The 25,209-nt window shown below is 38.1% G+C and overlaps 1 protein-coding gene across 5 annotated transcripts in view; it reads right to left on the reverse strand.

Annotated features, from left to right (window-relative positions):
- The window catches only part of RALGPS2 (Ral GEF with PH domain and SH3 binding motif 2), a 166,271-nt gene that overhangs the window by 121,567 nt on the left and 19,495 nt on the right, over positions 1-25,209 (reverse strand). For 3 of the 5 annotated variants that reach the window (XM_006048562.4, XM_006048561.4, XM_006048560.4), the window contains exon 2: positions 2,675-2,819. In XM_006048562.4, coding sequence (XP_006048624.1) covers positions 2,675-2,731 — 57 coding nt within the window. In that variant the 5' untranslated portion in view covers positions 2,732-2,819. Of the gene's footprint in view, positions 1-2,674; positions 2,820-4,086; positions 4,238-4,292; positions 4,498-25,209 lie in introns of those variants that run through there. The other 2 variants (XM_025285561.3, XM_025285562.3) reach the window with 2 other exon arrangements.

Here is a 25,209-nt window from a genome sequence, read left to right on the forward strand (position 1 = left end):
TTACAATATGTCAACAATGTTATTTTACATTCCAAGACTAACACAGAAATTTATTCATGTCAATAATTCAAATAGACATCAGTTAAACAGTATATACTAATCCAGTAACTACCAAATAATAAATATATTCTGTCAGGTAAAGACATTCATTTTAAATATAACTTGCCAATTTTCTCCAAGTTTCTAACTCATTCAAAAGAAGTGAGCAGGTCATAATGGCAATCTTAATGCTTATCAAAATGAATAATCATTTTCCTCCTTTCCTTCTTACAAACCAGTAGCAGCGGCTTAAAAAATTCTGAGTGATGTGCTTCTACCTGCTTCCCCACTGGCAATAAACAGTGGTATTGATAAGAAGCTAAGCAGTACTGAGACATAATGTACACTAAGTTCACAGTAGTTATTCTTTATCCACTGAAAGACTAAAAAACTACTGACACTTCTAAATGTATGAAAAAAGTTCACCACCCCTCTACTGATACCAGATGCTTAAGCACAGGTTAGGTCTAAAAGATAGAAGGGTAAGGGTACCGCATTTCTGAGAAGCTTGCATTTTGATATGTTAATACATCTTTATTTCAAGAGAAGGTAGAAAAATATGTATTTTTTATTTTATTTTCTTGACATGGCAGGAAGACAATTTAAAAGGCAGACTTTCTACCCTTACTTCTCACATACTGAATTATACTACTCTGAGGTCTCATGAAATTCATCTACTTTTAGAAAAAGCCAACATAAGTTTTTATACAAGTGAAATGATCTGTTTTATTTAACAAACAATTCTGTACTGTTTCCTATAATATTATTTCATATATTTCAGGACACAAAGTCATAAATATACCATCATATACCCACATACATCTAACAAAGTTAAGGAATATGATTATAAAGATACCAAGTAAATATACATGCAATATAGACATATTTACAAATATATTTAATCCATGTCTCAAGGAGGAATAAAAGCTATATACAAATTTATGGAAAAAATGATTAAAAAAATTTTTTTAAAGTAATAGCTTCAGAAAGAAGAAAGCTCCTGTTTAGGGAATCAGGAGAAAACTTTCATAAAAGTATACCATTTAAAATACAAAAAGCTGAGGGTTTATACAAACATCAGCAAGATGTAGTATTCTTTCATTAGAATATAAATTTCAAGTAGAGAATCAGTGGTAGTTAAATCCATTAGAAAGAAAATTTAAGCCCATTTTGAGAAAAGTCCTAAATGCAGGGCTGAATGTCATGGGTATTTAGTTAGTAGGTAATGAGGAACCATGGACAGTTCGGGAATACAATAAAGTATAACAACTGTATTTTAAGAATATTAAAATTTGAGTTATAGTCAAATGGACCAAAACCAGCAGAGAACAGAAGTGCAAGATCAAAATAAAAGGCCACGACAATATTCTAGACAAGAAATAATAACTGACCAAACTAAGATGCTACTAGTAGAAACAAGGAGAACAGGACTGGCTCTCAGAGATAAGGTGTGGCGGCCAGGCTCTAAGCCAGGCATTCTCTATCTCTTGGTGGTCACTGGCCTGTGTAATCCTCTCCACTACAGTGCAGGCAGGACCCAAGGTGTTACTAGATGATTACATTACAGAGGATTCCAACTTATGTTCTGCTAGTGGACTCTCCCTGCTGTGATGTGAAAATGGTTGTGCTGGGCAAAGGAGAAGCAGGTTAATGCAAAATCTATAGAACTGAACTTAGATGCTAAGGAAATAGTGATGTTACTGATGGAAGTCAGAGAAGGGGGTGAGTTATTTTCTTTACAAGTAGTAGAGCAAAAGACAAACAAGTAAACTGATTTTGTTCATATTATAAGTAAAATGCCTGGTCCATCACAAATGCTTAATAAAATTTGTAACAGAAGCCAGAGCTAGAGTTAAAAATATGGAAATAATCTACATAGGAAAAATAATTGAAACTACTGACTGAGAATGTTCTAACAACAGCAAGGCCTACGTAAGCTGGCTGGGCAAAATGAAGCTGAAATTACCAAGGAACTCTGAAGTCAAGGTGCAAAAGCGTCAAACATTTTTTCTCATCCTCTACGGTAAGGATGAAATAAAGGGGAAATACAGACGCTAGATGCTGAAAGTATTAAGGAAAGCAGGCAAGTACCCTAGATCTATAGACAAAGCAAAAAAAAAAAGGGGGGGCGGGGTGCGGCAAAAATAAAATCATAATCCATTAACCAGAGATGAGCATCTAGTTCAGTCTTCATCTCCAACAGTCTGAGCTACATCACCAGAAGAGCCCTTTCAACATTCCAGCCTAACGGTTCTTCAGCCTCCTTCAACAGGCTTGGAAGCAAGGGATCTGACGGTGTCAACATGGTCATTCTTTGCCCCACTTGTTCTAATGCCCTCAAGGTTCATATAATGTGAAAATACCTTAAAAAGAAATCCTATGCATCCTTCAAAACTAAAACTAAAAAAGGGTTTTAAGTAATCATTATCTGTCAATTATATTAAGTAGGTAGGGATTAACTCCTAAAATGTATAATGAACACATGGATGGTACAATTAAAATAGTTTTTTAAAAAACTGAAAAGTCTGTAACCCTTTTCTCATGCTATGATTTAAAATCTGTAACCAACCATAATGCTTAAAAAATTAGAATGCCAGGTAACAAATTTTACAACTAAACTTCTTAACTGTCTTACCTCAGAAGCAGTAGCAGCAATATTAACATTGCTTGCCTGCCCGTTCATTAGGTCCATGCTTTCCACAACATCAGTCCCTGACGCTATTTAATAGCAACAGAAGACTGACTGCTTCACGTCCAAGGCCACAAATACATTATTATTCCTGTAAAAAGATAAACAGCAAACTTTAACTGTGCGTCTTATTGGAAGTTTAAGAAAACAAACCCATACCTCTCACCATGCCCCCAAATAAAATACTTCCAGTTTACCAAATTCTGTTTTTCATTTCAGTTAAATCAGTAAATTCAGTCTGAGGACAATCCTATTAATGCTACTTTCAACACATATGTTCAATACATGTTACTGTTATGTTCCTTATCAGCAAAACAAAGATATAACTTTTCATTTATTGTTAGAAAAATTTTTAAAGTGTTTGCTTTAATAAAATAAAAAGTGTAAAAAAAATCTTGCAAAGTAACACATGGCCTAACAAAATAATGCCTTAGAGATCTAAATGACATCCCTAAATCAACCATACTGAATAAGTTTAGCATTGCTGATAGTCTACAGTCATAAAGTTTACAAGTTGATAGTTGACAAAGATATCACAAATAATTAAAAACAAATTATTTATAAAGATATCACGTTATAAAAATAACACAATATATGACATATATATATTTATTTGTATAGGGCTTTAAAGCTTATTGAATAGCCTCAATCCATTATCTCACTGATCTTCACAATGACCATAAGGCTAATTAAGGAGGATTTCATTACAGTCATAACACAAACACCATCTCTGAGGACACAGGCTGGTAAATGAGGAGTCAAGAATAAAATTCAAGCCATTTGAAATTCTTGCCAAATATTTTTTCCACATTACCATATTTTTTCTACTTTACTGAAACTCAAAATGTTTACTTGTGATTCTAATCCCTTTCCACAAAGAAACTGCCTCCTAGATGGGTATGTTGGTAACTACCTGTTTCGGAGGCAATTTCTTCCTCTAAACAGAGTAAGGCCCCTTTCAAACTTTAAATTTCTAAGATATTTTCCAGAAGAGAAATGATAAGTGCCTATCAATTAGGTATTTAAAACTATCTATTTTTACTGAAGTATAACTGACTTACATTATTAGTTAGTTTCAGCTATACAACATAGGGATTTGCTATTTTTACACATTACAATGAGCATCACATTAAGGCTCGTAACCATCTGTCACCACACAGAGTTATTAACAATATTGCCGACCACATTCCCTATGCTGTACGTTATACAATTATACCCACTTAACAACCGGAACTTGAAATACTAATTCGCCTGAAATGCTAAGTTCCCTTTCTCTGGAAAAGCAACGTATGGCAGTGATTTAGAAGCACAAACTACAGGACAAAACTGCGTAAGTTTAAACCCAGTGAACTGTTTACCTTTTCTGCGCCCAGAGACAGAAGTACCTGCTTCACAGAGCGGTGATGAGAAACTAACACAAGCAAAGCACCTCCAACAGCGCTGACACACGTGAAGAGGGCTGTGATAATAATGCACATTCTGTCCACTCGCTACTGAATCCACACAAAGCTTAAATTCAAGAGAATCTTCTAATTAAAAAAATACAAAAATCTTAGGAATATACCTCCGACAAAACACTTGTTGGTGGGCATCAGCAATATCCTGATTGCAGAAACAATGAATGAGAATGCCTAAAATATGTTTCCCAGATGTAGCAAAAACATGTTGCTGGTTTTCAAATACTTAAAAATTTTTACTAATGGTAGCAGGCTTCAGTCACATCCTAAATTTATCTTCATTTCTTCAGATATATCCTAAGTACCTGCTATGAGCAAAACACTGTGACAGAATTTTTTAAATTAGAAATATATTAGGAACAATGATTTTTAAAATAATCATTTGGAAAACCAATGTGAAAAGGAATAGAGCACAGAAATACTTTAATGTCCTCCAATCTACAGTATTTCATTTTATAAACTTTATTTTTAAGACTCTAAGAATCATTTATATTTATGCTACTATGCAAAATGAACTTGATAATCCAAATTCTTTCTGAAGGCAACATTCAGTTTGCAATGAAATGTTTTCAAACAGTTTAATTTCATTCCACATTCTGCACCTGATTAATTTAGATACGAATTCATAGATCAAGAGTGCCCCCTAGTGTTAAGAAAAATTCATCAAATTGTTAAAAGAAATGTATCCTTAGTCTAACTTAACATATCAGATAAATAAATTTTATGGTTAATATTCGGAGAAGGAAATGGCAACCCACTCCAGTACTCTTGCCTAGAGAATCCTTTGGACAGAGGAGCCTGGTAGGCTGCCGTCTATGGGGTCGCACAGAGTCGGACACGCCTGAAGCAACTTAGCAGCAGCAGCAGCATGGCTATTACTTACTAAAAAGCAGGTAATATACCAGGAGTAAACCCTAATACATTTGTGAACTATTGACAGTAAAGAATCACTCTCTCTGCCTGCATTTAGTTAAAAAGTCATTCAAATATCCTAATGACAATTGTCATATTAAAATCCATTATGTGAAATGAAAGGCAGCAAAGCATACCTTAATGAAAGTCATTAGTTATTCTAATAATCATTTACAAACGTACTACATGTCAATAGTATTTAACAGCGTTCAAGTACAACAAAGCCTCATACAATACCATAAAAGCACTGCAAGTCCTAAGAAACAGGCATGGGTTAATTTTTACAACATGTGCCTCAATACATTTCTGTGCTTTGCACACAAAAATGTTCAAATTGGATAAGACAAATACATGCTTTAATATTATTTACTTTTCCTAATACTATGTATAAACAGCCCAATCATTCACAGTAAACACCAACATGACAGAAGCGCTTTTCTTAGTTAAATTATTTCCTACTATTCTCTTCTGAAACTTCTAAAAACAGTTAATCTGTCTTTTAGAAAGGTTTAAAATCCCCAGACAGGCATTGTGCTTCAATATAATCCCCAAACATCAATGCTGCTTCTTTCCAAGCAATATAATCCTCAAATACAAAACCTGAAATATGCAGATTTAGCTCCTTGCTTGAGGTCACAAGAAAGAAAAAAAAGAAAGTGCAGTCGCTCAGTCGCGTCCGACTCTTTGCGACCCCAGGGACTATACAGTCCATGGAATTCTCCAGGCCACAATACTGGAGTGGGTAGCTGTTCCCTTCTCCAGGGGATCTTCCCACCCAGAGATCGAACCCAGGTCTCCCACACTGCAGGTGGTTTCTTTACTAGCTGAGCCACTAGGGAAGCCCAAACCACATTATTAAATAAGAGGCAAAATCATTCAGTCTCCTAATCCCTCCTCACCTTCTCAATAGTATCTCCACCAAGAAGCCCAATACTTTTCATTTTATTTTTTTAGGAGAGAAAATTGTTTTATTCAAAACAAAAATACCAAGAGGGTAAAGTTAAAGTGACAACTTCTCACTAATTAATCCCCTATCATAATACCAGTTATATATTCTTTTCTAAAATAATTTATGCTATCATCATTAGGAATATTATGTTAAAAACACTTAGTAATTTTACAAAATATACTTTAGAAGAGTTCAGCAACTATAAGGAAAATAGTGAATTGTAATTCATTAGTGCAATTTCTTTGGAAACATTCAGATAATACAGAATTGATATGCTTATACATGCTGGCTTAAACTCTCAGTAACAAAAATAATCTCACTAAAACTCTGGAGAAGAAGCAAAAACTACATAGATTAAAAGTTATTCAAACAAGTACTATTTACAACAGTGAAAACCAAAAGTGACCTTAATGCCTTTGTACATAATCACATTAAAAAATTCAAATAGACAATTATAAGGAAAAAATATGAAAAATGACAATTTCAACCACAGAACCTAAATTTTACTATGATCATATAAATTTCATAAGAAAAAAAAGCAATATGGTGAAATTAAAACACCATAATAGAAACTCAATATTTATACACTGTCATAGCACTTGCTTTCCCTTAAAATTTATTTTTAAATAAATATTAAAGACACATTTTATATGACAATGAGGAGGGCATGGCACCCCACTGCAGTACTTGTGCCTGGAAAATCCCATGGACAGAGGAGCCTGGCAGGCTACAGTCCGTGGGGTCGCAAACAGTTGGACATGACTGACCAACAAACACTTTATTTTTACGTGGAAGGCAAAAGGTTTAAATGGCCTGTATATCACAGCACTTTCAGCATGTATGACAGTTAAACTTTCACTGCCTTCTTTATTTTTTTAAGAAAATTAGAGATTAGTCCCAAATCTCCCAGTACTTTGTTTCAATAAGTACAGCCATCAAAGAACACTGATGAGTAACAAAAAAAGACAATTTTGTCTTTGACATGACTGATATTGAGCTATTTTGAGAGAAGTTTAGTAAAGAATGTGGTTGCCTCTTAAAATCATTTCTACTAGAGCACAAAACAAGATTATCTTTGGGTATTTGCTTATAACAAGTTCAAGTTATTATGAAAGAAATAGAAAGAGGTTATGATATACCTCCATCCAGGGTTATATGAGCTCCCCAATGCCTCCCACAAAGAGGTCATTAGTCTCCTTCCTTTATGCTTCCACTGTTCTTTTGTCAAAATTCTATTGCTCTATTTTCTCACTGATTTATGTATCTCTCCATAATGACCTTTGAGCTTCTTGATGTCAAGGACCCATATTGAAAACAAAACACAACAGAAAAACTATGATTTTTCATCTTTGCACTCAGGCACATAAACATTATACTGACCTTAATTGCCTAACTTAAGCACCTATCTGTGAAACATGAATGAATGATTGAACAAAGCGGTTGTTTACATGACAACATTAAATAAATGTCCAATTAACAATAAACATACCGGCATAATGGCAATCAAATAATCAGTGCACACAATAATATACACATTTAAATGAATACAGGACTTCTGCCTGCCAAAGCAGGGGACGTGGGTTCAATCCCCAGTCTGGGAAGATTCCACATGGTGGGGGGCAACTAAGCCTGTGTGCCATAACAAGAGAAGCCATGGCAACAAGAAGCCCATCCACAACTAGAGCGCAGCCCCCACTCACCACAACTAGAGAAAAGCCTAAGTACAGCAATGATGAGCTGGCGCGGCTGTAGTTTTTTTTTTTTTTAAAGGAATCTTTCTATTTCTAGCAACATGGCTAAAAAATGACAACAAGGGATATTTAGAGATGGGGGCTTGGACTCTGACACCAGTTGAACAGAAAAATCAACCAAGAGATGAGGACAGAGACACACATACTATCCTCTCTACCCCATCCACACACAATTTTAACTAGAATAAAACCAGAGAGACTGATAGTCTACCCAATCAGTGATAAGATGGTTTATAAAACAATTCTGGTACAGAAAGATAAGTACCTGTATGTCTTTGCCTGGGCTTAATATGGTGGCTGGAGGAGGGTGCCTACGAAATGAAAATCTGTTATCCTAGGCATGCTCCAGCATAAACACAGCAATTGAATTTATACTACCAGCAAGGTCCAAGACCTTCAAGACGAGATATTCACATAAAATATGTACACAAGCCAATGAGATGTACACAACCCAAAGCAGATGAAGGAAACAAAATTTGTGGGAAGTAACATTCCTTCAATCCAGGCAAGGTGGAATGCTGAAAATAAGTTCTCACTGTCAAGATCAAAATATAAATATTTATGTTAACTGTGATTAGGATGATTAGTGATTTTAAATTGTCAATGTGTTTATAAGTTTAAAATTAACCTCTATTTAATAACTTTTTAAAATAATGACCTGCGTTTACATAAAAAAATTACTTCTTTTATAGACAATCCTATCATTTTGTTTTATACACTGAAATACACAAAACACTGCAATAACAAATCAAAGCTAACATTTATGGAGTGCCTGCTATCCAGTAGGTCCTGCTCTAAGCATTTTTACACTAAAAATTCACTCAATGATCAAAAAAAATCCTACAAAATTATTACATTATATCCCTGTTTTTAGAGATGAGTGGAAAGGTAACTTGCCTAAGCTTTCACAGTAGAAACAGGCAGCTAGAAGAAGAAAAAGGGAAGGAGGATGGATGGACAGAAAAACAAAAGACAGCAAAGATGGATAAACTGATGCACAGATAGAACAAAAACTTGGGGTGGGGAGGGAGGAGATAAAAAAGAGAGGGCAAAGGAGTGGAGAGGGAAGGTAGGGGTACAAAACGAGGGAAGTGGGGCTTCAAAGAAGAGAATCCAAAAGTTTTTTCTTCCTCTGAGCAGATTTATAATACGACTAGAGGGGAAACAGAAGAAACCAGGGAATACTACAACTTACTACACAGTGATTCAGCTTCAAGAGTCACATGATTTCTAGAGGAGGAAATATCTTTAGGTTTACCAAATAAGACAGGTTGAAGGGTTTGAAGAGAAAGGGGACGTAAAACACCACCAACAAGGGTGCAAATTTAAAAGCAAAGGTGGCCCAGAGAGAAAGTATGATGTGGACAGACTTGCTTAGTGGGGACAACCTTTCAGAGTTGTTCTGAAAAGGTTCAAAGAAGTGACAGGACCAGACTGCAGATGGTCTCAACTGTTAAAAGGAGGAATTTAGATTGGAAAGGAAAGGCGCTAGGAACCATTCAAGTTTTCTGAGTAGGGAAATGACCTTAGGAAACTAAAACCAGTATTTCAAGGATTACCATGCCAGGTACCCCTGGCACTGAGTTTGATGGAAGGTGAGTAGTAAAAAACACGCTCTTACCTTCTGCCAAGAATAGCGAAGCACCTGAAATGATGTGCAGACCCCTTTCCTACCCAGGCTTCTCCAATCTCTGCTCTCCAGGACCCTCGTCTAGTCTCCCGGTTGTACAAAAAGCCCCTGATCACACTCTATCCCCTTAACTGCCATCACCTTCACCCTCCATCACCAGTTTCTAATTCAGAATACCTGATGCTGTGAAAATGGCAACTTCAGATGACATTTAAGAGAAAAAAAATCTAACAAAATTCATATTCATTTGTGAACACTGGCTCCACCCATCCTGAGGGGTAGTGAGAGCAGTTTAGTGGGAAAACCATAAGACAGTAATACTAATTCTAGAACTTTAGCTATGTGCTGTTGGGTAAATTATGTAATCTCTGAACTTTTATTTCTCTGTGTATAAATAAGAGACAATAGGCTTCCCGGATGGCTCAGTGGTAAAGAATCTGCCTGCCAATGCAGGAGATGCAGTAGACACAAGTTTGATCCCTGGGTCAGGAAGATCCCCTGGAGTAGGATACAGCAACCCACTCTAGTATTCTTGCTGGAATAATCTCATGAACAGAGGAGCCTAGCGGGCTACAGTGCATGGGTTGCAAAGAGTCGGATAAGACTTGAGCACTCATGCATAGTCATAAGAAACAATAAAGTGTACATCAAAGTGATTTTGTGAGAATTAAATGTAATCAAACAGGAAAAACTCAATGCATGTAGAAATGTTGAGTATAATAGCAGGAACACAAATTTTGGAGTTGGAAAGCCCTGGGCTCAAATTCTAGCTTGGGCACTTGCCAGCCAGCTGTAAGGCGTTGGCCAAGGAACTTTGCTAATATTTAGACAGAGGCTCAAAGTCCATCTATCAGTGATGGGCTTAAAACAAAACAAAACAAACATAAAAACAAGCAACCCACCCCCCTCCCCCCGCAAAAAAAAAATCCACAAAAAATCAAAAGGAAAGGAAGAGGCAGATCTCAAATAACCCTTCTTCTTTTTTTTTTTAAATTTTATTTTTAAATTTTACATAATTGTATTAGTTTTGCCAAATATCAAAATGAATCCGCCACAGGTATACATGTGTTCCCCATCCTGAACCCTCCTCCCTCCTCCCTCCCCATTCCATCCCTCTGGGTCGTCCCAGTGCACCAGCCCCAAGCATCCAGTATCGTGCATGGAACCTGGACTGGCAACTCGTTTCATACATGATATCAAATAACCCTTCTTTAGAATTCCAGAAGCATGTGAAAATTACAATATAAATTAATGAATTAGAAAAAATGGTAAACTATGCCTCTAAATGAACCATTTTGAAAGCATATTTTAAGACACGAGTATGACTGGAGCGACTTAGCAGCAGCAGCAGCACACTGGAAAAGAAATGTACTGAACAATTAAAAATTTCTTTTACTTAAAAAATATTCATTTCTTAGAAGTGCTATGTGTATCACATGTTAATAATAACTGTTATCTTTCAGCACAAGAAGGAGATAAACCTACAAAACAATCTCCAACACCAAATCACCGCATTTAATGATGAGAGGTCTCTTAGGAGAGACACCACTTTGCATGCTGGCTGGCTAAGTTCCAAGTGTAAATTAAACATGAATGTTGTAAATTATTTTATAAATTTATTCAAAAGTCCACTGAAATTATCCCATGTATCCTTAGTAGTACAGAATAAGTGATAAGATATTCTAAGCTATACTTAATTCTTAATCAAAGGATAACAAGCATTTTCAAACAATAGTAATTCACATGGCAAGAACACCCTGAGACTGTAAGAAAAACAAGATGTGCTGGAGAAGCTTCAATCACTGTAAGCCAACCACAAAGACAGGTTTAGCAATTTCACACACCACCCAGGTTGAGGGGAAAAAAGGACAGTGTTTAAACTAGTCTACATATTTAGAAATCTTCTGTCAAAAGAACTTAATAAACTGCTTCCCAGCAAGACTGTTCACTAGATCATTTACCAAATTATTGTTTAAGTTTAAACATCTCCATGTTTTTTTCCAGGCATGTATTCTATTTAGAGATATTTAGGTACATATTTAAGATATGTGAGAAAGATGATTTTCAAAACAAAGCAAGCTGAGACCTTAAATTAGAAGGAAGAAGATAGGGATAGCAGAAAAGTATTTCACGTAGCACACCGCCACTTTAACAGCCTGCCTGAAGTAGGGTTAAAGCATATATTACAGGCAATGATGAAAACAAACTGGCCCGCTTAAACCTCCCCATCTAAAGACTCAATATAAGTTTTTCAGATATAATTTTGTTGCATTTCTACTAAATTGTACATATAATGGGATAAACCATTTATAAACTGGCCCACAGCTGCACAGAAAACTTGTATTTCTATGTACCTAAATGGCCTAAAACTATCTGTAGGGGAGGCGAGGCTTTCAAATTAGATATTAAAGGGGGATAATCTATTAAGTAATGCCTTTAAAGGTTATACTCAATCTCTAGCATAAAATGTTCATAAAGATAATCTACCAAGATTCTAATACTTAAGAGGGGATTTCCCCGGTGGTCCAGTGGCTACGACTCTGCACTCCCAATACAGGGGCCGCAGGTTTGATCCCTGTTCAAGGAAGTAGATTCCACATGCCTCAATTAAAGATCGTGCGTGCTGCAAGGAAGATCGAAGATCCTGTGTACAGCAACTAAGACCCAGCGCAGCCAAATAATTAAAAAAAAAAAAAAAAGAGAGAGAGAGCTCCAAGATCTCCTATATGACTTGGCCCAAAATATAAATATAGGTTAACTAGAAATTCCATTAACAGAAAGGAAGCTCCAAGCAAAAAGATACCCTGTCCCTCAAACATCTGTTTTTGTGCTTTGGTGGGTGTGTGCGCATTTTGGTCAGAGGCTCAACTCAGAAGACTAGCCCGTAAACGTCCATTTAATTCATAAGACTACATGCTATTTGAAAAAAAAAAAAAAAACAACATACTGCACAATATTAGCAAATAAAGCATAAAGACAAGCCAACTGAATCAGAAGTACATTTATGTATTTGGCAAAAGTGTGTCATTGTAGGCCTAGAAATGATTAGAGAAAGGAACTCAGCCTGTTAGTATTCAAATAGTGGAAGAGAAAAACAGCATGGTGAATCAGTGTGGCAGAGCAGGACAGACATCAGAACTCTACGTCCAAGCAAAGACTTCAGGTGGGGCAACAGTACAGCAGCAGCGCCTCCCTGAAGACACAGGGGAAAAGGCTCTATAGACAAGGGCAGGGAATTCCCTGGCGGTCCAGTGGTTAGGACTCTGCGGTCTCATAGATGAAGGCCTGGGTTCAATCCCCAGTCGGGGAACTAAGATCCCACAAGCCATGTGGCACAGCCAAAAAGATTTTTTTTTTTTAAAGGAATAAATAAAAAGGAGGACAATTAAACAGCCTGGACATTCAGGAGATTCTTAAACCTGAAATGTGAGGCTGACTGAACACCAGGGAACAATCCATAGGCAATGGAACCCTATGCAGTCACTAAAGAACAAAAGACTCCTCAATGATACATGCAGAAATGTCCACAACTTACTGCTAAATCAATAAAGCAATGTGACAAAAAGGGTATTTGAGGTATGATCCCTTTCGGCTGTCATTATCATTGCAGCATAGAAGAGAACCTGTACCAACACACACTAAAGTGGGGCTGTCTCCAGGTTTGCACATCAAGTTTTCCCTAACTTTGGCTTACCGGTATATTTTAAACTTTCCCACAAAGACTTCAATTTTTGAAAAGTAAAAAAACCCCAAAAAACCAGTGTCTTCTCACAGACTGCTTATTAGCTGCAAGAGGAAAAATAAGTAAGTATACTGTGATGAAACTGGACAATGCCTTGACCTGAGGAGCAGACAGACATCGTGTGTCTCTCATGGGATACTCTGGGACACACCACTTACGAGTACGTGAGCTGCGACTGCACAGTTCAGTTCAGTCCCTCAGTCGTGTCCGACTCTTTCCGACCCCATGGACTGCAGCACGCCAAGCCTCCCTGCCCATCATCAATTCCTGGAGTTTACTCAAATTCATGTCCATTAAGTCAGTGTTGCCATCCAACCATCTCAACCTCTGTCGTCCCCTTCTCCTCCAGCCTTCAATCTTTCATAGCATCAGGATCTTTTCCAGTGAGTCAGTTTTTCATATTAGGTGGCCAAATTACTGGAGTTTCAGCTTCAACATCAGTCCTTCCAATGAATATTCAGGACTGATTTCCTTTAGGATGGACTGGTTGGATCTCCTTGCAGTCCAAGGGACTCTCAGGAGTCTTCTCCAACACTACAGTTCAAAAGCACCAATTCTTCGGAGCTCAGCTATCTTTATAGTCCAACTCACACATCCATATAAGACTACTGGAAAAACCATAGCTCTGACTAGATGGACCTTTGTTAGCAAAGAAATGTCTCTGCTTTTTAATATGCTGTCTAGGTTGGTCAAACTTTTCTTCCAAGGTGTAAGTGTCTTTTAATTTCATGGCTGCAGTCACTATCTGCAGTGATTTTGGAGCCCCAAAAAATAACATCTCTCACTGTTTCCCTATCTATTTGCCATGAAGTGACTGGACCAGATGTCATGATCTTCGTTTTCTGAATGTTGAGCTTTAAGCCAACTTTTTCCCTCCCCTCTTTCACTTTCATCAAGAGGCTTTTTAGTTCTTCTTCACTTTCTGCCATAAGGGTGGTGTCATCTGCATATCTGAGGTTATTGATATTTCTCCTGGCAATCTTGATCCCAGCTTGTACTTCATCCAGCCCGGCATTTTGCATGATGTACTCTGCATATAAGTTAAATAAGCAGGGTGACAATATACAGCCTTGATGTACTCCTTTTCCTATTTGGAACCAGTCTGTTGTTCCATGTCCAGTTCTAACTGTTGCTTCCTGACCTGCATATAGGTTTCCCAAGAGGCAGGTCAGGTGGTCTGGTATTCCCATCTCTCAGAATTTTCCACAGTTTGTTGTGATCCACACAAGCAAAGGCTTTGGCATAGTCAATAAAGCAGAAGCAGATGTTTTTCTGGAACTCTCTTGCTTTTTCCATGATCCAGCAGATGTTGGCAATTTGATCTCTGGTTCCCCTGCCTTTTCTAAAACCAGCTTGAACATATGGAAGTTCATGGTTCGTGTACTGCTGAAGCCTGGCTTGGAGAATTTTGAGCCTTTCTTTACTAGTGTGTGAGATGAGTGCAATTGTGCGGTAGTTTGAGCATTCTTTGGCATTGCCTTTCTTTGGGACTGGAATGAAAAGTGACCTTTTCCAGTCCTGTGGCCACTGCTAAGTTTTCCAAATTTGCTGGCATACTGAATGCAGCACTTTCACAGAACCATCTTTTAGGATTTGAAAGAGCTCAACTGGAATTCCATCACCTCCACTAGCTTTGTTCGTGGTGTTGCTTTCCAAGGCCCACTTGACTTCACATTCCAGGATGTCTGGCTCTAGGTCAGTGATCACACCATCATGATTATCTGGGTCATGAAGATTTTGTACAGTTCTTCTGTGTATTCTTGCCATCTCTTCTTAATATCTTCTGCTTCTGTTAGGTCCATACCACCTCCGTCCTTTATTGGGCCCATCTTTGCATGAAATGTTCCCTTGGTAGCTCTAATTTTCTTGAAGAGATCTCTAGTCTTTCCCATTCTATTGTTTTCCTCTATTTCTTTGCACTGATCACTGAGGAAGGTTTTCTTCTCTCTCCTTGCTATTCTTTGGAACTCTGCATTCAAATGGGTATATCTTTGCTTTTCTCCTTTGCTTTTCACTTCTCTTCTTTCACAGCTATTTGTAAGTCCTCTTCAGACAGCCATTTTGCTTTTCTGCATTTCTTTTTTTGGGGGGTGGTCTTGATTCCTGTCTCCTGTACAATGTCACGAACCTCCGTCCATAGTTCATCAGGCACTCTGTCTATTAGATCTAATCCCATGAATCTATTTCTCACTTCTACTGTGTAATTGTAAGGGATTTGATTTAGGTCATACCTGAATGGTCTAGTGGTTTTCCCTACTTTCTTCAATTTAAGTCTGAATTTGGCAATAAGGAGTTCATGATCTGAGCCACAGTCAGCTCCCAGTCTTGTTTTTGCTGACTGTGTAGAGCTTCTCCATCTCTGGCTTCAAAGAATATAATCAATCTGATTTCAGTATTGACCATCTGGTGATGTCCATGTGTAGAGTCTTCTCTTGTGTTGTTGGAAGAGGGTGTTTTCTATGACCAGTGTGTTCTCTTGGCAAAGATCTATTAGCCTTTGCCCTGCTTCATTCTGTACTCCAAGGCCAAATTTGCCTGTTACTCCAGGTGTTTCTTGACTTCCTACTTTTGCATTCCAGTCCCCTGTAATGAAAAGGACATCTTTTTTGGGTGTTAGTTCTAAAAGGTCTTGTAGGTCTTCATAGAACCGTTCAACTTCAGGTTCTTCAGCGTTACTGGTCGGGGCATAGACTTGGGATTACCATGATATTGAATGGTTTACCTTGGAAACGAACAGAGATCATTCTGTCGTTTTTAAAACTGCATCCAAGTACTGCATTTCGGAGTCTTTTGTTGACTATGATGGCTACTCCATTTCTTCTGAGGGATTCCTGCCCACAGTAGTAGATATAATGGTCATCTGAGTTAAATTCACCCATAACCTGAACCTAATCTCAAGGAAATAGACAAACCTAAACTGAGGAATGGTCTTTAGATACAGTCTTTTAAAAATGCCACTGTTATGAGACACTAAGAAAAGCTGAGGAACCATTACAAATGAAAGAAAACGCAAAGACACATGATAACTACACCCGCTGTATTGGACTACAGTAAGTGCTATACAGACGTTATTGAGGGCAATTCAGAAACCAGAATACAGACTGCAAATCAAAGTTCTGTGTCAGTTTCCTGAATTCGATAACTATATTGTGGTTATATAAAAAAATAAATTTGCTGCTAAGAAATACAATCTAAGTATTAAGAGATAAAAGGGTATGAGGTATGAAAACTAATCTCAAATATTTCAGAAAAACAGCATATATGTGTGTGTGAGGGAGAAATAAATCAATTACAAAGTAAATAGGGCAAAATGTTGAAATTGATGAATTTGTACAGAGGGTAAACAGGAGTTCTCTTTACTACTCTCATAATTTTCTTTTTGGTTTGAAAGTCTTTCAAAGTAAAAAGTGAAGGGAATCCTACAAGTTCTTCTGAGTTATACAAAACCTTCTTGGCCTTAAAATCTTCATTTCATAGTGTGTGTACGATCAGTCACGTCCAGCTCTCTGTGACGCCATGGACAGCAGCCCAACAGGTTCCTCGGTCCATTTCCGGGCACGAATACTGGAGTGGGTTGCCATCTCCTCCTCCAAGGGATGTTCCCAACCCAGGAATTGAACCTGCATTTCCTGTGTCTCTGTACTGCAGGCAGATTCTTTACCACTGAACCAGTGGGGAAGTCCCCAGAATCTTCAACTTGTAAAATTTCAAAGAATAAGGTACATTTCTAATAAAAAGTATAACTCTTTCCACCAATAGATGGCGTTAGTGGCTATTTATTTAGTGTCACTTTCAACCTCAGAGCCAGAAACGATCTCATGAACAGCGTTCTGGAACTAAGCTACATAAACCCTCAAATATTTCTGCCTCATGCTACTACCAAGAATAACACAGATGAACATTATTTAAGAGGCGGAAAGGTACTTTGGAGATCTCCACTTGGAGTACATTTCAAAGCTCCAGGTCTTCATTTTAATATTTGCCCCTCTCAACCCAGGGAATGCCCTTATCCTTCCAACTCCCTAGGAGAATCACTGCTGTAGTAATTTACTATAAAGCAACGTGAAAGCACTGTATCCTTCAAATGTGCAAGAATAAAAATGGGAGGGAAGAAAAATGGAAGTAAAGGAAAGAAGGAGTGGGTGAGTTTGCTAACCCTTTGCTTTATTCCAATCTCCTGATTTTACAGCTAGACAACAATCTAATGGGAGGGAGGTCATGTGATCTGGCCAAGCTCACATCATTAAAGGGACAGGTAGCCTTCTATTTGTTAATCCTTGGTGCTTTCTACAATGCCAAATTACCCTCTTCCTACTAATCCTTAACTGGATGTTTAAGTACTGTGGAAATGTGGGAGTGGTAGAGGGTAAAATATCTGGTTTCTCTCTTTTCACTTCTAATAGAAGTTCATTAGGTAAACACGATGACAAAGGAAAACACCATATACAAAGGCTAGGGACAGTGAAATCCTTTGTCACTGGCATTCAGGGAACTGTCAATAGTGGAGTACAATATAATTAGAGGGTAAAATGTAAAAAGGAGTGATGGGAAGCATCAGGAAGTGAGTCTGGAGAAGCTGGTATAAAGGGCAACGTTTGCCACAGTAAAAACAAAAGCTTGGACTGGAGGCAATAAAAAGACAGTCCTTATAAATGGGACTATTAAATTACAGGATCTTACAAGTCTCATTAAGAAGATATACACACATACACATACACAGTAATAGAAAGACATTCCTGTTGAATTCGTAAACCTCAACAAATGGGTACCTGTGTAATTACTTCAAGTACAACAGATCCTCAATGTTTAAGAGTGATCTGTCCCAAGACATCTTGAAATATTCCCAAATTTGAGAATGTTGCTGCTGCTGCTGCTAAGTCGCTTCAGTCGTGTCCGACTCTGTGCGACCCCATACACAGCAGCCCACTAGGCTCCTCTGTCCCTGGGATTCTCCAGGCAAGAACACTGGAGTGGGTTGCCACGTCCTTCTCCAGTGCATGAAAGTGAAAAGTGAAAGTGAAGGTGCTCAGTCATGCCCAATTCTTAGTGACCCCATGGACTGCAGCCTACCAGGCTCCTCCATCCATGGGATTTTCCAGGCAAGTAGCACATTAAAGTATAACTAATTTTTTTTTACTCCAACAGACTTTCAGTGATTCTAAAAAACCCTGAAATAATGTGGAAAATTCTGAAAGAGATGGGAATACCAGACCACCTGACCTGCCTCTTGAGAAACCTATATGCAGGTCAGGAAGCAAAAGTTAGAACTGGACATGGAACAACAGACTGGTTCCAAATAGGAAAAGGAGTACATCAAGGCTGTATATGGTCACCCTGCTTATTTAACTTACATGCAGAGTACATCATGAGAAACGCTGGGCTGGAAGAAGCACAAGCTGGAATCAAGATTGCTGGGAGAAATATCAATAATCTCAGATATGCAGATGACACCACCTTTATGGCAGAAAGTGAAGAGGAACTGAAAAGCCTCTTGATGAAAGTGAAAGAGGAGAGTGAAAAAGTTGGCTTAAAGCTCAACGTTGATTCAGAAAACGAAGATCATGGCATCTGGTCCCATCACTTCATGGGAAATAGATGGGGAAACAGTGGAAACAGTGTCAGACTTTATTCTTGGGGGCTCCAAAATCACTGCAGATGGTGACCGCAGCCATGAAATTAAAGGACACTTACTCCTTGGAAGGAAAGTTACGACCAACCTAGATAGCATATTCAAAAGCAGAGACATTTCTTTGCCAACAAAGGTCCGTCTAGTCAAGGCTATGGTTTTTCCAGTAGTCATGTATAGATGTGAGAGTGCCGTGAAGAAAGCTGAGTGCTGAAGAATTGGTGCTTTTGAACTGTGGTGTTGGAGAAGACTCTTGAGAGTCCCTTGGACTGCAAGGAGATCCAATCAGTCCATCCTAAAGGAGATCAGTCCTGGGTGTTCATTGGAAGGACCGATGCTGAAACTCCAATACTTTGGCCACCTCATGCGAAGAGTTGACTCATTGGAAAAGACCCTGATGCTGGGAGGGATTGGTGGCAGGAGGAGAAGGGGACGACAGAGGATGAGATGGCTGGATGGCATCACCGACTCGATGGACATGAGTCTGAGTGAACTCCAGGAGATGGTGATGGACAGGGAGTCCTGGTGTGCTGTGATTCATGGGGTTGCAAAGAGTCGGACACTACTGAGCAACTGAACTGTACTGAACTGAATCCCTAGTTATTTGCAAGTTGCAAACCAGATTCTTTTACATCATGAATTTATTAAGCCACCACAGAATCTTACAATTTACCCCAAATTCCTTTCTAGATGTACTGTCTTCTACTTCTCTTTGATCACCAGAACTAGTTGCCTCCTGCAGCATAAACAGTCCTCACAACCAAAGTTACTACACACACAAAAAAAACCAGAGAATAACAAATGTGCCTACCAGTGGCAGACTAGGACCAAATATGTGCCCAGCAAAATTACGAATTATCAGATCATACACCCTCCCAGTCATTCACTGAACAGTGAAAACCATAAGTGTTAATTTGTGAAAGATGGAGCTCTATTCTAGCAGCAACTGACTAGCCAAAAAAAGCATCACGTACTTTAATAGCAAAGACCCACTGGTCTTTTAAAAGCAGCAATGCCTATAACAACATAAATATTAGCATAGCAACTTGTAGCTTACAACACACACCTTACCACAATTTTGGCAGAAGGATTTCAAGAAATCTTGTATTACTAGATTTACAGCCTAGTTTTCCATTCAGACATTTTATTAAGAACCGAGAGTACTGGATCTCTGAAGATGTTTGCCCCTGCCTAAGTTCCTGGGGCCACCCAATGACCAGAGGAAGGGAATTGCCTGCATAAAGACTGAGGTGATGTAGGGATTGGGACATTCTTCATTTATTTTAACAGCCCCCTGAGATAAATATTATTACATTCAACTTAGGAAACTGAGGCTCACAGAGGTTAAGAGGAGGAATATCTCTTACAAGTAAGGAACTCTCTCCTAGAATTTTCCTTCTTCCATCCTTATCCATACCTTTCCCTTCCAAAGGGAAGGATTCTCTGCAAGTCTCAGTCACTACAATTCCTCCATATTTACTTATGTCTGTCAAGGAGGAAAGGTGAGGATGGCTTTCACAGAGAACCTGGTATTTGAGATGAGCCTTAATGAGCAAATATTGGGCAGATGGAGGGTAATGGTAAGGACATTCCTGACAAGAGTAAATAATACTTGCAAAGACAGAAGAATGGAAGAAATCGGCATGTCAGGACAATGCTGGTTAATGTGTTGCAGAAAAAGTGCGCATGTGTGTATGTGTGCGTGTGTGTACGGAAATGAACAATAACCTATGAAGACAGACTGGAGACAGATCATGAAATATTAACAACAGCCTGGGAAAAAACATGCACTTTATTCTCTAAATCAAGATTTCTTAACTGAGAGATCACGAATTAAACCCTAGGGCCATGAAATGCCCTGCTCCCCAAAGTATGAAAATTGTGTGATAAACACACACACACACACACACAAAATCATTTTCCTGGATCTGCAGCTATCAAATGATTTTCAAAGGAACTCAGAAATAAAAAGTGGTTAAGAACCACTATTCTGAATGACTGGGAACCACTGTATAATTTTTTATAGGCAGAGATGTGTGCCATAACACTTTCATTTTAGAAAGGTAGCTGGCAACATTTGTGGAGGTTGATGGATTAGAGAAAAGAACCTTAAAAGCAGAGAGTGATAAGAAGGTATTACCCTGCTCCAGCCAAGAGGTTATAAGTACTTCTATTAAACACACACACACAACCTAATTCCAGAGATTTTTCAAAGGTAAACTTGCTAGAATTTGTCAACCACGGGCATATGGGTTGTAATGGAGAAGGGAACCAAGCCTTTTTTTTTTAACTCTAACTAAAGAATTAAGGAGTTAACTCTTTTTCTCAGTTAAAGCTCCTAACATCTACTTACCCCACACCATCATCAAGAAAAGCCATTCAATACAGCAGAGCAGCTGCAAGTGACAAGGTACCTCTTTCTTCCATCTGCAACCAGCCACCACTGGGAAACTAACCAGAAATGCCAAATGTTCCAAAGAGAAAATGCTGATGGCTTACAACAGGGGTTGGCAAACTATGATCTACAAGCTGGACCCAGGCTCATTTTTGTAAATTACGTTTACTGGGACACAGCCACACTTCTTCATTTCTGTACTGTTTATGGTTCCTTTTATGCTACAAAGGCAGACCTGAATAGATGCAACACAGACTGTATGGCCTACAGAGAAAAAAGCCTTAAGTATTTACTATCTGGGGCCTTGATGGAAAGTCAGCCAACTCCTGGCCTAGAACAAAAACAGGGATCGATTCTATCTCAGAAAATACTCCTTCAGTACAACAGGAGGGATTAACATGTAGAAGGCGGCTATGCGTGGACCAAATTCAACTGTGTAACATCAATCTTCTGGGTGCAGCTGTAGATATATTTGTATTAGCAGCAAACTACTTATCAAACTGAATATACAAAATTCCTAGTATCCCTCTATTTGAAAAAATACCACTTCTCATAAGGCAACATATTAAGGGCCAATGTTCTCAACCCAATTCAAATCCCTGTTCATTTCCTTCATTCTTCCACTAAAACCTATTTTCTCTCTCCCCTAGGTTCTTTCTTTTTAAAGTAACAAGAAAACAAAAAATACTAAGATCTAAGCATCACCATGTAAACAGATTAAATTCTCCAATCTGAGAACCTGGGTCTCGGCCTATTTGTGGAATACTGGCAAAAAGGTAGCAAAGTAGGCATTTGTAATTAGCAAATCTTAAACGTAAATTTCCGGAGAAGGCAATGCAAGCCACTCCAGTACACTTGCGTAGGAAATCCCATGGATGGAGGAGCCTGGTGGGCTACAGTCCATGGGGTCGCTAGAGTCGGACACGACTGAGCGACTTCACTTTCACTTTTCACTTTCACACAATGGAGAAGGAAATGGCAACCCACTCCAGTGTTCTTGCCTGGAGAATCCCAGGGATGGCAGAGCCTGGTGGGCTTCTGTCTATGGGGTTGCACAGAGTCAGACATGACTGAAGCGACTTAGCAGCAGCAAACGTAAATTTCAGATTATTTAAAAAACTAAATTTTAGTTCATCCATTAAAATTAAGCTCTACTGGTGGCCTCTACTAGACTAGGCTGGGAAATTATATGTATGGTGGTGGTGAATTTTTAAAAACATTTTTTAATTTTTATTTATTTGGCTGTGTCAGGTCTTAGTTGTGTCATGCAGGATCTTTGTTCTGGCACATGGATTCTCCAGTTGTGGTGCATGGGCTCAGTAGTTGAGGCGAGTGAGCTTAGTTTTTCTGCGGCATGTGGGTGGGATCTTAACTCCCTGAGCAGGGATCAAATCCATATCCCCTGCAGTGCAAGGTGGATTCTTAACTGCTGGACCACCAGGGAATTCCAAAAAATATATATTTTTTCTAAATGGTATGAGAACACAAACTTCAACATATCCAAATTGATCAACTCCCCACAGTTATATAAAAATTATTTCAAAAATAAGAGTCTCATAAATACATCATCTACACACATTCCCCAAAATCTAAGACACAATGTTCTCCAAAGGATTTTATTAAGCAACTTGTTTTACCAAGAATATGTTCAACATCAGTTCAGTTCAGTCCCTCAGTCATGTCCAACTCTTTGCGACTCCATGAATCACAGCACGCCAGGCCTCCCTGTCCACCACCAACTCCCGGAGTCTATTCAAACTCATGTCCATCGAGTTCAACATACGAAGGTGCAATACCACAGGTTTCAAATAATAAGCAGCTAAATAGATTTTAGATATTCTATACTAGGATTTCTTAACCTTGGCACTACTGATATTTGGGACTAGATAATTCTGTGTGAGGAGGACTTGGCTATGTATCACAGGCTGTTTGGTAGTATCTGTGGTCTCTATCCACTAGACGCCATTAACTAGTTTTGGCAATCAAACATCTCCAGATGCTCCAAATGTCCCCTGGAGGACAAAACTGCCTCATTTGAGAACCACTTCACCAAATGAATTAAATTTTTTTAATTTTTATTTTTAAAAACACACTTAATGGTAGATATTGCTTTGCAAGTCAATTGTTTCACAGACATGTTAGGTGTCTAAGCTGGAAGGAACCTTGGAAATCATGTGGTCCAAACCATACATGTTACAGGTGAGAAAAATAAGGGCCACAGAGGGCCACTGAAACAGTTGTGATCTGAAGAGAGACAGGAGCCCATGATCCCCAGTTCCAGGTCAGGATACCAGGAGGACCAAAGAACCAATTCAATTCCACAGGTGCTTACTAAGCATCTCTTAATATTTTTCAAAGGGCACGCACTTTAATTTGATGGAGTTCAATTCACCATTGTGTTGTTTTTTGGGCTGTGCTTTTGGTGTTGTACCTAAGAAATTTTTACCTAAATCAAGGTTACAAAGATTTTGCCCTGTTTTTGTCTCCATGTTTTATAACTTCAGGTTTTACATTGAGGTCTATGATTCATTTTGATTTAATTTTTGTATGCAGTGCAAGGTATAGATGAAGTTCATTTGCTTATATATAGATATATATCCAATTGAGCCAGCATCATTTTTTTTAACAGACTATCTTTTCTTCAATAAATTGCCTTTGTACTTGCATTAAAATTCAGTTGTCCATATATTTATTGGACTTTTTTCTGGACTCTTTTATTCCATTGATCTATTTCTCAATCTTTATACCAATACTACACTGTTTCGATTACCTTAGTTCTGCAATGAATTGTGATATCAGGTAGTATTAGCTCTCCAATCCCGTTCTTCTTTTTCAAAGTTGTTTTAGATATTCTGGGTCCTGGCCATTTCTACATGAATTTCAGAATCACCTTGTCCATTTCTACAGAAAAAGCCTGCTAAGATTCTGAATGGGCTTGCAGTGAATCAATAACTCAACTGGGGAGAGCTTTCACCTTAGCAACAATGAGTCTCTGACCCCATGCACAAAGAATGTCTCCTCCCTTATCTAAATGCTCTCTAATTTTGCTCAGCACTGCTGTGTAGTTTTCAGTATTGCATACATATTGCTATTGTCAATGGTATCGGTTGTATTAAATTTCAATTTCTGTTTGTTGCTAGTATAAAGAAGTGCAATTGATATTTCTACATTGATCCTGTATCCCATAACTTTACAAAACTTAGCAGTTCCAGTAGTTTCATAGCTTCCATCAGATTTTCTAACAGTTGTGTTTAAAAAAGGAAAAAGAGATACTTTTCCTTTTTCCTTTCCATTCTAGGTGCCTTTTATCTTTTTTGCTTGCTTGACTGTAGTGTCTAGAATTTATAGTACAGTGTGGAACAGAAGTGGTGAGAGTCGACAACCTTGTTTCTGGTCTCAGGGAGAAATCATTTGGTTTTCCATCATTAAAAATACATTATCTGTAGTTTTGGGGGGATATGCTCTTTATTGGGTTGAAGAAGTTCCTTTCTAATCTTGTTGTGCTCAGGTATTATCTGGAATGGACGTAAGACTATTAAATGTTTTTATTTTTGCATTTATAGAGATGATTACATGGTTTTTCTTTTTTAGTTGGTTCATAGAGTGAATTACATTTACTGCTTTTTAAATGTTAAACTAACCTTGCATTCCTGAATGATTACTCCACTTGGTCATTATATATATATTTTTAATAAAATGTTGCATTCAATTTCCTATAATTTAAAACTTTTGCATGTGGAATATTTTTGTGCAGACTTCTTTTCTCATAAAGTCTATATCTTGTTTAAGTATAAGGGTTATGCTGGCCTCACAAAGAAAATTAGGAAGCACTCCCTCCTCCGCAATTTTTTCAAGTGTTTGTACAGAACTAATATAATTTATTTCTTAAATGGTTAGTAGAATTCACTATATGGGCTTGAATGGTGTTTTGGGGGGAATATTTAAATGACAAATTCAAGTTTTCTAATAGATACACAGCCACTCAGGTTGTCTACTCCTGAGTATATGTCTTTGAACAA

The sequence above is a fragment of the Bubalus bubalis genome, chromosome 5 (assembly GCF_019923935.1).
Source record: "Bubalus bubalis isolate 160015118507 breed Murrah chromosome 5, NDDB_SH_1, whole genome shotgun sequence".
NCBI classification, from domain to species: Eukaryota; Metazoa; Chordata; class Mammalia; order Artiodactyla; family Bovidae; genus Bubalus; species Bubalus bubalis.